At 49.0% G+C, this 16942-nt stretch overlaps 1 protein-coding gene and 1 long non-coding RNA gene across 2 annotated transcripts; one reads left to right on the forward strand and one right to left on the reverse strand.

Annotated features, from left to right (window-relative positions):
* Positions 1–9053: 9053 nt before the first annotated feature.
* Positions 9054–10387, reverse strand: LOC127051849 (uncharacterized). Its single transcript, XR_007774621.1, has 2 exons — positions 9855–10387; positions 9054–9404 (listed from the first exon to the last, which is right to left on the reverse strand). It is a non-coding gene; the product is annotated as an uncharacterized LOC127051849 (long non-coding RNA).
* Positions 10388–11111: 724 nt separating this feature from the next.
* Positions 11112–12433, forward strand: RPS29 (ribosomal protein S29). Its single transcript, XM_050954756.1, has 3 exons — positions 11112–11229; positions 11579–11678; positions 12286–12433. Exons 1-3 carry the CDS (start codon positions 11168–11170, stop codon positions 12292–12294), a joined length of 171 nt encoding a protein of 56 aa, XP_050810713.1. The 5' UTR covers positions 11112–11167; the 3' UTR covers positions 12295–12433.
* Positions 12434–16942: the final 4509 nt, after the last annotated feature.

A 16942-nucleotide genomic window follows, 5' to 3' on the forward strand; every position in this document is an offset into this window, starting at 1 on the left:
TTAGTGCGGGCACCCGATCAGCATAGCCCCTTACAGCCCAGAACTCCTGAGCTCAAGCAATCTGCCGGCTTCAGTCTCCCCAGGAGCTGGGATCACAGGCACCAGCCACAGGGCCTGGCTGACTTTACCTACTACCAGCTCCACTTTTAACCTCTGCTTGTGAATAATGTGTCCAGACGAGGGCAGCCTGGAACTTGGCTAATATTCCTGCCCCCATAGAGGATCTCAGATGTGTGGGCTTTGCTATCCTCCCAGATAAGATCCTGGATGTTTCGGTGCCCCCTTCCCCCTGTTCAGGAGCTCAGGTGTGTGGGTGTCCATATCCGTCCGTACAGAGTCCTTATTGCCTGTGCCTCTGTAGAGCACCCTGGGTGTGCGGGTGCCTCTATCCCCCCCATACAGGATCCTGGCTGTGCGGGTGCCTGTAATATTATCTGATAAAATATGCGTATGTAGATCATTGTTGCTACCACTGTTATATATTCACAACAAATATTGTCTGAAGTGTGGCATGTAAGATGTCTATGGAAAGGTTATCATAGAATCGTAGAATATCAGGGTTGGAAGGGACCTCAGGAGGTCATCTAGTCCAACCCCCTACTCAAAGCAGGACCAATAACAACTAAATCATCCCAGCCAGGGCTTTGTCAAGCTGGGTCTTAAAAATCTCTTAAGGATGGAGATTCCACCACCTCCCTAGGTAACCCATTCCAGTGCTTCACCACTCTCCTAGTGAAATAGTATTTCCTATTATCCAACCTAGACCTCCCCCACTGCAACTTGAGACCATTACTCCTTGTTCTGTCATCTGCCACCATTGAGAACAGCCGAGCTACATGCTCTTTGGAACCCCCTTCAGGTAGTTGAAGGCTGCTATCAAATCCCCCCTCACTCTTCTTTTATGCAGATTAAATAAGACCAGTTCCCTCAGCCTCCTCTCATAAGTCATTTGCCCCAGCCCCCTGAGAATTTTTGTTGCCCTCTGCTGGACTCTCCAATTTGTCCACATCCCTTCTGTAGCCGAGGGACCAAAACTGGATGCAATACTCCAGATGTGGCCTCACCAGTGCCGAATAGAGGGGAATCATCACTTCTCTCAATCTGTTGGCGATGCTCCTACTAATACAGCCCAATATGCCGTTGACCTTCTTGGCAACAAGGGCACACTGCTGATTCATATCCAGCTTCTCATCCACTGTAATCCCCCAGGTCCTTTTTTCCACAACTGCTGCTTAGCCAGTAGGTCTGTAGCCTATAGCAGTGCATGGGATTCTTCCGTCCTAAGTGCAGGAGTCTGCACTTGTCCTTGTTGAACCTCATCAGATTTCTTTTGGCCCAATCCTCCAATCTGTCTAGGTCACTCTGGACTCTATCCCTACCCTCCAGCATATCTACCACATCAGTGTCATCTGCGAACTTGCTGAGGGTGCAATTAATCCCATCATCCAGATCACTGATAGAGATGTTGAACAAAACCCGCCCCAGGATAGACTGCTGGGGCACTCTGCTTGCTACCAGCTGCCAACTGGACATCAAGCCATTGATCACTACCCATTGAGTCTGACAATCTAGCCAGCTTTCTATCCACCTTATAGTCCATTCATCCAATCCATACTTTTAAAAACTTGCTGGGAAGAATACTGTGGGAGACCATATCAAGAGCTTTGCTAAAGTCAAGATATATCACATCCACTGCTTTCCTCATAGCCACAGATCCAGTTATCTCATCACAGAAGGCAGTCGGGTTGGTCAGGCATGACTTGTCCTTGGTGAATCCATGTTGACTGTTCCTGATCATCTTCCTCACCTCCAAGTGCTTCTAAATGGATTGCTTGAGGACCTGCTCCATGATTTTGCCAGGGACTGAAGTGAGGCTAACTGGTCTGTAGTTCCCTGGATTGTCTTTCTTCCCATTTTTAAATATGGCCACTATATTTGCCTTTTTCCAATAGTCCAGGATCTCCCCCGATCACCACAAATTTAATGATGTGCAGAATATGATTATGCTACTTACAGGCATCTATCACGTTTGTATCTGAAGTTATGAATATTAACTCTGTACCTGTATTTCAAATGTTTGCTCCTGTGGTAACACCCAGAAGGTATTTAGCCTGCACATCTTGAAGGGACCTTTGAAGTTAAATGGCCCATTTAGGAATACTTAACTCACAATGGACCGTGGAAGATAACTATCCACGCCTGATAGACTTTCATGTGAAGGTTCTAACTAGGGCCTTGTCTACACTGAGAAGTTTCTGTGTGTAAAGCACCTAACCAGCCAATGGATTCTGTTACACAAAAGAGCTCAGATTTTGACCCTCCAGGACAGGGAGGAAGGGAAAAACTTTATCCTGATAATGGAAGCCACAGGTTAACCCTTAAATGCCAAAACGTCAATGACTCTGAGCTAAAGATGTGACATAACAAAAATACTTGTCGATATACACGTGATAGATTTGATAATAATATTATTGCTGTTAACTTTTGTGACTTTTGTTTCTGATACCAAAAACTATAAAAATGTACAATGTGCATGAGCTTTTGGGAAACCCTTAAACATGTTGGGAACTCACTGTGTGCTAGAAACCTTTATGGTTATGCTGTGTCATTACCTGACAACACACTTTATGTTAAAAGACCTTGTGAGACTGATGTTTCACAGCTAGTGCTTGTAACCAGTCTTAAAACACTGCAGAGCAGAGAAGACATCAGAGACCTAATGGGCAAACTACTCTGTTGCTTTCATGGCTAAACGCCAAGCTCCCTACACTCTGGAGAACAGTAATAGCTACATCAGTGGTCTGCAACGTTTTTAAGATCACTTTTCCAGTTTAAGCGCAATCCAGGATCTACCTGAAAGACAATGTAGAAATAACAGTAAACACACAAACCAAACACCCTTGCCCCACTCCTGTCCCAGCCCCATCCCCAGCCTCGCTCGCTCGATGGGGATCCTGAATTGTGGGGGAGGGATGCACCCATGCAACAGGGATCTTGAAAAGGGGAAACACAGACACCCGCATAGCTGGGATCCTGTTCTGAAGGCTAAAGTTGGAAGTGGGAGCGTGTGGAATCAGCTGGGCCCCGTGGCTGGTGCCTGTGATCCCAGCTCCCGGGGACGCTGAGGCCGGCGGATCACTTGAGCTCGGGAGTTCTGGGCTGCAGAGGGCTGTGTCGATCGGGTGTCCGCATTAAGTTCGGCATCAATATGGTGATCCCGGGGGAGCTTGGGGTCCCCAGGTTGCCTAAGGAGGGGTGAACCGGCCCAGGTCGGAAACGGAGCAGGTCAAAACTCCCGTGCCGATCAGTAGTGGGATCGCGCCTGTGAACAGCCCCTGCAGCGTAGCCTGGGCAAGACAGTGAGACCCGGTCTCTTTTTATACACCCGCCCCGCAGAGCCTGGAGGGGGGATGGGAGCACCCACACGGTGGGGAATTAAAGAACCCTTTAAAATCACATATTCCCCCCTCTGGAAATTTGTAAAACGTATTTAAAACAGTGATTAAATCGCCTCTTAACCTCCAGTCAATGAAATCAATTGAGCTTCTTCAGTCTCTCACTGTAGACAGAACAGAACAATGCACATTTCCCTCGGTTTTAATGGCAAAAATCCTGGTCTTTCCAAGGGGAGCTGCTGCTTAAATGTTTAGTTTGAGGGAGGATTTGGCTGCACTCAGAGATCTGCCCCTGGGTTATAGTCTGCGATCTGAAGGCTCCAATGCAAACAGCGTTTAGATGGGACCGTTAGTGCTGCCCCCGTCTGGCCAGAGCTTAGAACTGACAAGCAGAGTTTAAAGCTCGAGCTGCCAAGCAGCAAAACCAGCCGGGCGCCGTGGCTGGTGCCTGTGATCCCAGCTCCCGGGGAGGCTGAGGCCGGCGGATCGCTTGAGCTCGGGAGTTCTGGGCTGCAGCGGGCTGTGCCGATCGGGTGTCCGCACTAAGTTCGGCATCAATATGGTGATCCCGCGGGAGCTTGGGGTCCCTAGGTTGCCTAAGGAGGGGTGAACCGGCCCAGGTCGGAAACGGAGCAGGTCAAAACTCCCGTGCCGATCAGTAGTGGGATCGCGCCTGTGAACAGCCCCTGCAGCGTAGCCTGGGCAAGACAGTGAGACACGGTCTCTTTTTGTACAGACACCCCCTGGAGAGGGGAATGCGAGCACCCACGCGCTGGGGATCCTGACTTGGGGGGAGGGATGCCCCCCTGCCACACGGATGTTGAAAAGAGGAACAGCGACACCCACAGAGCCTGGATGGGGGCAGGGGAACCCCACATGGGAGCTAGTTCATGGGGTGGGGGACACACCCATATGCTCCATTGCACCATTCTTAATGAGAAGAACTGGGGCTTCCACACGACACGGATCCTTAACGGGCTGGGGGACTCCCACACACTCCACTATGAACCAGGAGGGACAGGGGCACCAGACACCCCCAGTAGCGTGGAGAACACCCACATCCACGGGACCCCCTATGGGTAAGGCAGAGGCACCCAAACACCGGGGATTGTAATGGGGCCCAGCGCACCCACGCACCAAGGATAGTTAAGGGTTGAAGAGACAGGGACAACCACACACACTGAGATCACGTCCTTCAAGGAACGCAAACCCTCCACAGAAGGACCTAGGCTATTCCATGATGGCAGCCCAGCCTGGGTGAGTCAAAGTCTCTTTTTATATAGCCACGCACAAGAGATCCTGACTAGGGGGAGAGAGACACCCACCCACCAGGGATCCTTAATGGTCTAGGGTGCACCCACACACCAGGGATTCTTATGGGTGAGGAATGGAGACAGCCAGACACACTGAGATCATTTCCTCCCTGGAGCCTGGGCCGGACAGGGAGACACAGTCCCCCCTTTACATATCTGCCAAACAACCTCCCTCCCACCCTCTCCACACACTGTTCTTATTTGGAGGTGAAGGGAGGGAAACCACATGGAGGATTCCTATCTGGGGAACTGAGGCTACCCACTTACCACGAGAGATTCTTAAGGGCAGGAGGAACAGGGACTCCCACCTCTGTAGCATGGGAGTGGGTCGCCTGCTGGGATCATCTGGGCATATTTCACCTAATGAGTTCCCTGCCATTGCTTTGGGGGGCCCTTGTTCGCTGGCTCTGGTACCCAGTTTAGCCTCCTTCCTGAGGGCTGAAACGCTTTGATCTATCTAAGGTCTTTGAGATCAATATGTGCCTTGGTGTAATTCATTGTCCTGTGTTATACGGGGGTCAGACTAGCTGAGCTAATGGCCCCTTCTGCCCTTAAACTCCATGAAAACATTTCCCTGGTTTCTCCTTTCGCCTGTCAGACACCACGGTGAGGGGCCCTATAGAAGATCCTGGACACAGCGCTCTGGCTCTTACTTTACTTGGGGACGTCAGCGCTTTTCTTGCAAAGCTGCTGCTAAAGCGCTGGATTTGGGGAACTGTTCGGTTCTATTCAGAGATCTGCCTGCGGGGTGTTAACCTGCCACGAGGAGTGGGAAATGCAACCAGCAGCGGGAGGCGTTGGCTGAGCTCCGGGCTGCCCCCGTGTGGCCAACGCTTAGAACAGAGCAGCGGAGTTTAGAGCCGGCGCTGGGACTGGCCTGGAGGCTCTTGCGTGTAATCCTGGCTGTGCAGCAGGAGACTGAGTGTACCTGATGCCGGCGTTCAGGGCTGCACCCCGGGGTGCTGAGCAGGTGTCTGTGCTCAGGTTGGCCTCGCAATGGTGGTTTCCCTTAAGTTTGGGGTCGCCAGGTTCCCTAGGGAGCCAGGCAGGGAAGCTGTGAAAACTCTGGTACTAACTGACAGTGGGACTGCCCTGCGGAGAGCCGGTGTGACCCCGCCGGGGAGATCTGGTCTCTCTTTATGCAGCCCCCGCACCCCCGTTCCTCAGGACGCGGGTTGTGCTCAAAGATCCGTGCCCCGTGTTTTCACCTCGGCGTGAAGCGCGCGCTGCAAATAACTCTCAGCGCATCTGCTCAGTTCCAGGCTCCACTTCCACCGGCTCAGAGCGCAGAGCTCCCAGGCTGAGCCTGAAATTGGAAGCTGGAGACGCTGTAACCAGCCGGGCCCCGTGGCTGGTGCCTGTGATCCCAGCTCCCGGGGAGGCTGAGGCCGGCGGATCGCTTGAGCTCGGGAGTTCTGGGCTGCAGCGGGCTGTGCCGATCGGGTGTCCGCACTAAGTTCGGCACCAATATGGTGATTCCCGGGGGAGCTTGGGGTCCCCAGGTTGCCTAAGGAAGGGTGAACCGGCCCAGGTCGGAAACGGAGCAGGTCAAAACTCCCGTGCCGATCAATAGTGGGATCGCGCCTGTGAATAGCCTCTGCAGCGTAGCCTGGGCAAGACAGTGAGACACGGTCTCTTTTTATACACTCCCCCCCAGCAGAGCCTGGAGGGGGATGGGAGCACCCACACTGTGGGGATTCTGACTTCGGGAGGGACGCACCCAAGCAACACGGATCTTGAAAAGTGGAACAGAGACCAGGGCTGGTTCCAGGCCCCAGCACGTGAAGCACATGCTTGGGGCGGCACGCCGCGCCGGGCGCTCTGCCGGTTGCCGGGAGGGCGGCAGGCGGCTCCGGTGGACCTCCGGTGCTTGGGGTGCTGAAATGGCTACAGCCGGCCCTGCCCAGCAGCGTGGAGGCCAGTGCCAGCCGGGATCCGGGGCGGGTAGGGCCGGACCTGTTCTTCAGTGTTACAAGGGTGGGTGGACCTTCAACCTCACCAAAAAGAGGCTCCCCTCTGCTCACACTCACCACCAGGGTGTGAACTGGCAGAGGGTGCAGCATCAGCCCCTTCCGCACACTCCTCTATACTGGCCCACTGCCCCAGGCAGCTCACTGGCTAACTGGGTGCCCTGGCTGAAAGCTACAAACACTGGGCACTGGGCCTTGTGAAGAGAATTACTGAGAAGCGGGTCAGGGCACATGGTTGCCTGTGCCTCCATGCATCTGCTTTGGCCAGCTCCTTTCCACAGAGCACCCCCTCTCAGCATGATGGGGTCACTAATTTACCTAGACTGCAAGTCCCTTGGATTAGGGACTGTCTAGTGTGTGGATTGTACAGCGCTGTGCACACTGTCACCACTTAACTACTGGTAACAATAATACTTGCCTTGGGCAGTATCCACCTAGCACAACAGCTTACCAGATCAAGCTACACCCATGACCCTTGCTGTACATCAGGACTTGCATCTACAATGGGAACCAAGAATAGGAGTAGATTCTTCGTCCCCTGATGTGTTAGGCTCAACATGGGATGTCTTTCTGGAAGATATGCTTTAATGAAATACAAATGATTGGGCTCAGTATAGGGTTAACTGAGTAGTTCTCTAGCCTGTGTTATACAGGAGGTCAAAATAGATGATCTAATGGTCCATTCTGGCCTTGGAATCTGTGAAGCTGAAAAGATGCATATTTTTTCTAATGTAGACAGGGCCTTTTCACAGCTGTGGTCATCATTAATAACGAAAAGGCACTGAATAGAAAATATTTTCTTTATTATGTATTCTCTCCACCAAAAAATCTTCTTCCTTTCATTAATCTCATCAAATGGGTCCTCTGTGTGATTTTTGATCAGTGTTGTATCCTCTATCATAACACATGCTAACATGTCTTTGTTTATGAACTCCCACCACTTCTTCTTGGGTCTGCCTCTCTGCCTTTTTCCTTCAATCTGTTGGATTCTCTTACCCACATAGTTGTCAGATTGCGCTTTACAGATCAAACCATGTGAGCCAGTGCTCCCTCAGTGTTTTTCCATCCACCAAAAAAAGGGTGTGAAGACATCTACAAATGATACCTATATTTTACCTTGATTTGATTTTATGGCTCTGTGTTTATTTACATAAGTTTTCCTGCCTATGTAAATGATTGTTGCCTTTAATTTGAAAGCTTGTGTTTATTTCCTCACACTTTGCCCCATTAGTGAATGAGTCCTAATGTCTATGAGTTGAAAACACACTCCATCTAGTGTCAACATCTGGACTTGCATTGCATTTAAATGTGCATGCACTGTACGGTGTCCTAAACTTTTAAAACGACATGAGAATTTGAGGCCTATAATAAAATGTCCAGTACCGGGGTAATAAGAAGAAATGCCACAGAATTGTGACTAATGATAGCAACAAAGCTTCAGGTGAAAAGGGGGTGTCAGAGGGGAGAAGCTAGTAAACTATCTGTGCCTTGTGCTGAAAGCACTCATTTTGGATTGCAATGTCCTGGGAAGATCGATCCCATGCTCGTGTACATTGGGAGTCTGGAGTAATTCCATTGGAATCAGTTGAGGTGTAAACCAGATCAGCCTCATGGTCTTTGCATTTGGGAGGTTACACAGACTAGCCTGATGATTTAATCAACACCAACTTGTTACTGATTCTAATGACACAACAATGTCTTGAACATCTATCCCTTCATTAGTATTACTGGTCTGAGCCAATGCCCACTGAAGTCAGTGGGAGTCTATTCACGGAGTAAAATCCAGATTGGTGCAGACCCTTTCTACTTTTCATCCATCTTGATTTTTTTCCCCAAGGAATAATTTCTGCTTCAAAGTTGCTATGTAATCAAACCTTGTTTTTAAACTAAACATTTTTAATGTAATCATGTAAAGGAGTTTATGTGTACTTAGACACACTGTTCATTTAGAGCCTGATCTCCGTGAAAAGGCTCCCAAAGACTTCAGTGTTTTAGATTAGAAGCAATGATTCTGGTTCCTGCAGTCTCAGGTCCTATGTAGTCTTGTAAATATAAAAAGAAAAAAGTTAAAATAGGAGTTGATGGAATTTGGGGAATCAAAAGGTTCTGTGGCATAAAGAATCCAAGAATCAGAGTCTGATCTCAGTATCCTTAGATTATATCTAGAAGGACTAACTCTGGATTTACACTGAAAGCAGAATTTGGCCCCAACTGTCAGTGCTTGGAATCTTGGGCTGAGTGGGGTGGCAAGGAAGATGGTGAGGGATGCTTGAAGGTAGCTGAGCTGAAAAGGAAAGGGAATTTAAAACGGAAGAAAGATTCAAGGGGAACTAAACAGAGCTCTGGAGTCAGAAGGAAAACAAAACCTTTGTGGATAGTTAAGCATTTATTTTATTAGTTGTTAAATCTTATTTTATTCACTGAGTCAAAGAAGTTGACCTCCTCAACAATCGTTTCTGCAGCAGACAAAAAGTGATTGGATAGTCACCATCTCTCATGGCTAAGTATTATCTAAGGCTGAGAACCATTTTTATGCGGGGGAGACTGAAGGGCTGTGACTTGCTGCTTCTGTATTTGGACTATCTTGGGAACTACCCAGAGAAAAGATGTGGCCTATAGCTCGGTCAGGAGAGAGGAACCTGGCACTGTGATGACATCAAACTTAATATCAGGAGTTGAGACAACAGCAGCAACATCCAGCTCTTGTAGCTGCAAGACATGAACTGCTGGTGAAAACAGAATTCAGATGTATGTTAAGGTGGAGACCCTTTAATATTCTCATGTTCCTTACATATCAGTGGATAGGAATATTCCTATTGATCATTTTCTCCCTTCTTTCAAACCCAGGCTTCCCATAATACATATGTAAGATACATCTTAAACCATTGTTATTCTTTTTGTTTTGAGCATAGATCTATTTCCCTAGTTCTATGATCTGACCATTGGGACAGATGGAACTTCTCCGGCCTGATTTTTTCCTCTCAGTCACATGGCTGTTACACCAGTCACTTTAACCTCAGTGGCGTTATGGCTAGTTTACACAGCAGTAAGTGAGGGGGCAATTAGGATCGCTGTGTCGTAACTGTGCAGGGAAAATGATACAGCCCTGTTTATATCTTCCCCCACATTATTAAAAGTCCGTGCCTCATCATCTCCCCGGGGCATATTTTATTTACCGTATCTCACCACAGCTTCTCACTCCTTCCCTCCTGCTAGGGAAATCTCTCGCCGTCTTGCCCAGGCTGCACCACAGTCGCTGTCAAGCCAGTGACATTAACTAAGCTGGGAGTCGGGCTAGTGCACTTCTCCGCTTCTCGCGCAGCGCAGAGACGCTTCAGGCACGGGACTGACCCCTGCCGGCTGCTGGGGCGATCGCAACGGCTCCGAGCTGCATTTCCAGCCTGGGGCCAGTGGGAGGCAGGAGAAGCTGAGCGAGACGCGCAGAGCGGAGGGTGCCGGTGTCTCGCCAGGTCGCCGTGAATAGTGGGGTGGAGCGTGGGAACAGCCGCTGGAGCTCCGTGGGAACAGCCGCTGGAGCTCTGCAGTGGGGGAGAGGGGGGTTGGTGTGACACGGTCCCGATCTCTCCAGCCCCCCAGCATCCGCAGACCTTCCCCACCAGTGCAAAGGGCCACGGCACCCCTGGAGTCGCTGAGTCCCGTCTCCCCCAGTGACCATCCTCGGTGCCCCTGACCCCCACGCAGTTCTGGATTCCAGTGCGTGGGTGCCCACCAGTGAGTATCGTGGGGGTGTAGGCGTCACTACACCCCCCTCAGTATCCCTGGTTCGTAGGTGCCCCATCGCCTAATTAAAACTCCTCGGGGTGTGTGTCTGTGTGGGGGGCGGGGGGTGTTCTCCGGTCTCCCCATATTGAAGCTCTGCGCGGGGTGTGCATAAAAAGAGACCGTGTCTCACTGTCTTACCCAGGCTACGCTGCAGGGGCTATTCACAGGCGCGATCCCACTACTGATCGGCACGGGAGTTTTGACCTGCTCCGTTTCCGACCTGGGCCGGTTCACCCCTCCTTAGGCAACCTGGTGACCCGAAGCTTCCCAGGGATCACCATATTGATGCCGAACTTAGTGCGGACACCCGATCGGCATAGCCCACTGCAGCCCAGAACTCCTGAGCTCAAGCGATCCGCCGGTCTCAGCCTCCCAAGTAGCTAGGATTACAGGCGTGCGCCACCGCGCCCGGCGATAGTGTTGTTTCCCAGCCTGATACTAGAGGCTGCTGCTAGGATGACGTCACGAGAGGGCGGGGGAGCAAAGTCTTTCTGCGCCTGCGTAGGATTGATACCTAGCTGAACTTGTTCCACTCGCGCCTGCGCACGCCGAGAGACACGCGCTCCGATTTCAGCTGCGCCTGCGCAGTCTGCAGACAGCCGGGGTATTTCGCTGTGCATGCCGGGATGTTCCGGCCGGGCAGGGTAGATTAGCGCATGCGCGGGCACGCTGACTCTCTTTCGGTGCGGTGCGAGCAGCAGGCAGGATGGGTCACCAGCAGCTCTACTGGAGCCACCCCAGGAAGTTCGGCCAGGGCTCCCGCTCGTGGTGGGTGCCGCCGGCTGGGGCCGGGGAGCCCGCCCGCCACAGCCCCGGGCCGCCATGATGGGCCCCACGCGGGGCGGCGGCGCTCGCGGCCTGGCCGGGACGGGACGGGGGGGGGGGGGCTGGGAGCTTGCGGGAACGGGCTGAGGTGGGGGGGGCTGGGAGCCTGGAGGGGGGGGGCTGGGAGCCTGGAGGGGTTCCGCTGGGGGGGCTGAGGTATGTGGGGGCGCGTCCGGCCTCTGCCCCGGCGTGGCTGCCGGAGGTATGGAGGCGGGGGGCGGGCGCGGCGGGGCAGGTGCTCTTTACCGAGAGACCCCGACGCTGATCAGCTTTTCCTGCTCTCGCCCCGCAGCCGCGTGTGCTCGAATCGCCACGGCCTGATCCGCAAGTACGGGCTGAACATGTGCCGGCAGTGCTTCCGCCAGTACGCCAAGGACATCGGCTTCATCAAGGTGAGGGGCCGGGGGGGCACCCCGTCCTGCTGCGCCCCAGCCCCGCAGCAGGTCTCCGGGCTCGGCTAGCAGGGACGGCGCACTCCGCAGCTAACCCTTGTGGGAGTGGGGTTTAAAGACAAGATGTCAGGCCAGGGCCTGTAATTTGTGTAGTTGGTTTTAACGGAGAGGTCATCAGTGCAGTGGGATTTGTGCAGTCCCTTAGATCATTGTCAGTATTGTTACCCTGTGCTCTAAGAAACTGACCTTTTTCCGAAATACGTGTGCTCAAAGGAAATCTCCATATTTATTGAGAGGCAATACCAGTCTTTGTATGGTCCAGACAAACTAGTTGTAGTTGATTGTACTGTGCTTCATGAAATTGGGGGTACTTGGAAGCGTAATGGTTGTGACTTTGAAATCACTATGTGATTTGGTTCTGATCCTGGTAATCTGTTCCTTATGAGCAAATAGTTATTTCAGATGGCACTAGTATAAGCCTTCTGCTGCAAGACTGAATCCTGATGTTTAAATGTCTATGTAATAACCAGAGAAAGTGCATGATTTGGAAACTGCTAATTTGTCTAGATATTAACTTCACACTTCACAACTCTTTTCCTTATTTCAGTTGGACTAAACACTTCTCAAGAAGATGAGATGTCACAAGGAGACTTCTGGACATAATTCTCTGCCTAATTTGGATAACTGGGCATACTAAATTTACAAAGTCTTTGCCATGCTATTTTGTGTATAAAATAAAATGGCTTAACAGTCAATTCTGCTTTGTTTAATTTGTGGATACTTGAAATGTCAACTTCCATTGTAAGGAGTTAAATTTGCTTCACTGTAGCCAAAGTGAAATGATTTTGTGTACTATGCTCCTTTGTTATACTGTTGTTGGAATATAGATTTCTTAATGGGAGTGTTGTGCAAAGAAATCCTCCATCTTCACGGCCAATGTTGTATGAAACACAGCTTAGTACACTCAAAGTACTAGACTTATTCTCTCGGAAAAAAGGATTAAACTCTTAACACAATGTAAGAGCTTTGGGTTTTTTTTTGATAACTTCTAAATAAGTGAATAGGGTATATTTGCCTCAGTATACCCTAGGAAGTGGGTGTCAACACTGTAGTTAAACACCTGTGGCTGACCTGTGCTAGCTGTAGATGTTCAGGCTTGGATTGGAGCCTGAACTCTGGAACTCTCCCTCTGTATTGCAGGGTCCCAGAGCTTGGGCTCCAGCTTGAACCCAAATGTCAGTTTAGCTTGAGTAAGATGGCATGGGCCAGCTGCAGGTGTTTAATTGCAATGTAGCCCTGTAGGGTGAAATGCAGGTCCCTTCCTGGCAAGGCAGGACAAGAATGTTTAACTAGTTATAAATGCAGTAGCAACCCTACCATTAGTAGCTTCCCACAAGCGTAAGGAGTGAGAGGCAGTATGCAGATAGGCATTGTTTTGCTGGACTGAAGGGGAAACTGTCTAACATTGAGTGTCTTCTACAGTTTAGAGGATAGGTCATGGATACAGAGTGATCGGGATAGTTTAATCTCTATGGAAGCATACAGTTTGTGTCAATATGGATAAATGTATACATTTCAGAAGAGAGAATGCAGGCCATACACTATGGAGGACTCTTATCCTGGGAAGGTGTAATTCTGAAAAGATTTACAGGTTGTGATGGATAATCAACTGAATGAGCTCCCAGTGCAATGCTGTTGCCAAGGGGCTAATACTCCTTGGATGCTGTCATAAACATACAGTTAGGGGTTAATTTCTCTTTTTACCTGTAAACAGTTAGAAGCTCACATAACCTAGTTGATACCTGACCAGAAGGACAGGGGAAAATTGGGGGAAGGCAAAGTTCCCAAATGGCTTTTAAATATTTTAATGAAACATTTGGTGGTGGCAGCAACTGTTTTGCCTAACCTGGTAAAAATAAGCTTATTTATGCAGGTCCCCACATCTGTACCCTAAAGTTCAGAGTAGGGGGGACATCTTGTCACTTTTTAGCCTTAACAGTTAGTTCTGCCTCCCTTATGTGCTCGAAGACTTTTCCCAGGTGTTTTTGGCACTGGTGCAGCTGCTGCTGGGATGTGTCCAGTGCTGGTATCCACAAGTCAAGGGAGATGACAGATTGTACAGGATTCAGATAAGAACCATAAGAATGATTAAAGGATTGGAAATTCAACCTTCATAGTGAGTTGAACTCAATCTATTTAGTTAAATAAAAGGTTAAGGGGTGACTACAATCTATAACTATCTACACGGGGAACATTTGATGATGGGCTTTTCAGTGTAGCAGACAGCAGGTATAACAATCCACTGAGTAGAAGTTGAAACTAGACTTCAGATTGGGAAATAATGAGTAATTTAACCATAGGAACAGTTTGCCATGGGTTGTGGTGGATTCTTTGTCACTGATAGCTTTTAAATCAAGATTGGATACTTTTCTAAAACATTGCTCTAGGAGTTATTCTGGGGAGGTTCTATGGCCTGTGTTATACAGCAGGTAAGATTAGATAATCACAGGAGTCCTGCTGGGTCTTGGAATCTGTGTTTTGTAAAGAAGAACGTTTAGGTCACAAACCCTCAAATTTATGAGGGTTAATACTCTGACCTTTGGGAGGAAAATGCCATGCTGATTAGAGTGACAGTTCCTGTTGATTCACTACAGTATATGCCACCAACTCCCACTGGAACTACCAATAGTGTTCTAGTTAGAAATGGGAATGAGCTGCTGGCATCGTAGAGAGAGACGTTTATTTGAAGAATGCGTAATTTTGTTAATTTAAAGAAGAAATAGATCACCCAGAAGTTTATATAGGCTTAATGCAGGAATTACTGGGTGAAATTCTATAGGGTTGCATTGTGCAAGAAATCAAACTAGGATCCCTTCTGGCATTTGAAGATGCAATGCATCATACTTAACCACTTGTGTGTTATAAGGAGTACTTTTCTGTCTGGAAAGACTATTTCAAGTATGGGTTTTAAAAACTTCGCTAGATGGGTGTTGATGTTTGCTGATGCATGATGACCTGAAGGGATTCATTTGAGAGCAGAGAGATCGGGAAATTCTTGGATTTTGTAATTTACTTTTCTGTTCCTCCTGGGCCCACCTTAAAGGGGCATATGTCCAGATGCACAGGGCTGATAGAAATTGACAAACCACTAACAGTTTTCTTCAAGTCTGCTTGTTTTTTCTCATTGAAACAAACGTCAAGCCTTGTTTGGGAGAAATTCTATTCAGCTTTAGCAAAGCTTTGTCTGTGCTTCCTTCTTGAACTAGGATGATCTTAACCAGAACAGACTTTATATTTAAAAAAAACAGGAAAAAAAAAAGTAGGAAAACTATGTTCTATGATGGCCAGGTAGGGTCCTTTGTTCATAACATTAAAGTTAATTAGTTGATTGTTGGTTTGGAAATTAGCACTAAATGAGACTCTTTGAAGGCTGTCACTTCAATTTTTTTAAGTTAGTCAAGGACCAAATTTCTACTTGAATGGTTTTAAAAGTTTAAACTCTAGCCTTGTGTTAAATTCTGTACTCATATACTGAGTCTTCTCTATTAGTTTCCAAGTAGGCTCCAACCTTTGGGAACTGAACCTGGATTGATCAGCATGAAACAGCAAATCCAAAGTGGTTTAGCACTAGAAGCAGTAACCCATAGCATTTTTACCTGCTGTTCCCAAATCCCTCATCCAGTTAACTTAATCTTATTCCTTTTATTACTAGAACACAGTCCTGCACTTTTACTATTGCCTCAGTTTCAGTACCTCATGGAAAGTTGTTCTGCTCTCATCTCTGTTGTGAGGAAAAAAAAACCTTAACTCAGTTTTTTTTTTTATTACTAAGAAGAGCCATAAAACTAAGGGTATGTCTACACTATGGGATTATTCCGATTTTACATAAACTGGTTTTGTAAAACAGATTGTATAAAGTCGATTGTATGCGGCCACACTAAGCATATTAATTCGGTGGTGTGCGTCCATCGTCCGAGGCTAGCGTCGATTTCTGGAGCATTACACTGTGGGTAGCTATCCCGTAGCTATCCTATAGTTCCCGAGTCTCCCCCACCCATTGGAATTCTGGGTTGAGACCCCAATGCATGATGGTGCAAAAACAGTGTCGCGGGTGATTCTGGGTAAACGTCGTCACTCATTCCTTCCTCCGTGAAAGCAATGGCAGACAATCATTTCGCGCCCTTTTCCCTGGATTGCCCTAGCAGACGCCATAGCATGGCAACCATGGAGCCTGTTTTGCCTTTTATTACTGTATGTGTACTGGATGCTCCTGACAGAGGCGGTACTACAGTGCTACAGAGCAGCATTCATTTGGCTTTGCAAGATAGCAGAGATGGTTATCAGTTCTGTACCGTCTGCCATGCCATTGTAAATTGGCGATGAGATGACGGTTATCAGTCGTTCTGTACCGTCTGCTGCTGTCATGGGTGCTCCTGGCTGAGGTCAGCCGGGGGTGCAAAGACAAAGATGGGAATGACTCCCCGGATCATTCCCTCCTTTATGTTGTATCTAAAAGTAGTCCTGCCTAGAATATGGGGCAAATGTGCTAGAGAACCAGTGTACCAGAGAGCACAGCTGCTCCATGTCAGGTCCCGCAGAAATGATGAGCTACATGCCATTCACGGGAGGTGCCCCTGCAACAACCCCACCCGTTGCTTCCCTCCTCCCCCAATCCTCTCGGGCTACCATGGCAGTGTCCCCCCATTTGTGTGATGAAGTAATAAAGAATGCAGAATAAGAAACACTGACTTGTTAGTGAGATAAAATGAGGGGGAGGCAGCCTCCAGCTGCTATGATAGTCCAGGCAGGACATTAAATGGTGGGGGGAGAGGAGCCCAGCATCCTGTTGCTATGATAGTCCTGGCAGTACAGAATCTTTTCTTTAGACATGAAGGGGGGGCAGCTGATGGAGCTCAGCCCCCAGTTGCTATGATGATGACAGTTACCAGCCATTCTGTACCATCTACTGTGAATGACCGGGAGTCATTCCTATTTTTATCCAGGCGCCCCCGGCTGACCTCACCTGAGGCGAGCCAGGAGCATTCATGGGCTGATGATGATGATGGATAGCAGTCATATTGTACCATCTGCCACCGGGGAGGGGAGGGGAGAGGAGAGGATGCTGCTGTTCACTGCCACAGCATCGCGTCTACCAGCAGCATTCAGTAGACATAGGGTGATATTGAAAAAAGTCCAGAAATGATTTGTTTTCCTTTTCTTTCATGGGGGGGAGGGTAAATTGACGAGCTATACCCTGAACCACC

Source organism: Gopherus flavomarginatus, chromosome 5 (assembly GCF_025201925.1).
Source record: "Gopherus flavomarginatus isolate rGopFla2 chromosome 5, rGopFla2.mat.asm, whole genome shotgun sequence".
In the NCBI taxonomy this organism is placed as follows: domain Eukaryota; kingdom Metazoa; phylum Chordata; order Testudines; family Testudinidae; genus Gopherus; species Gopherus flavomarginatus.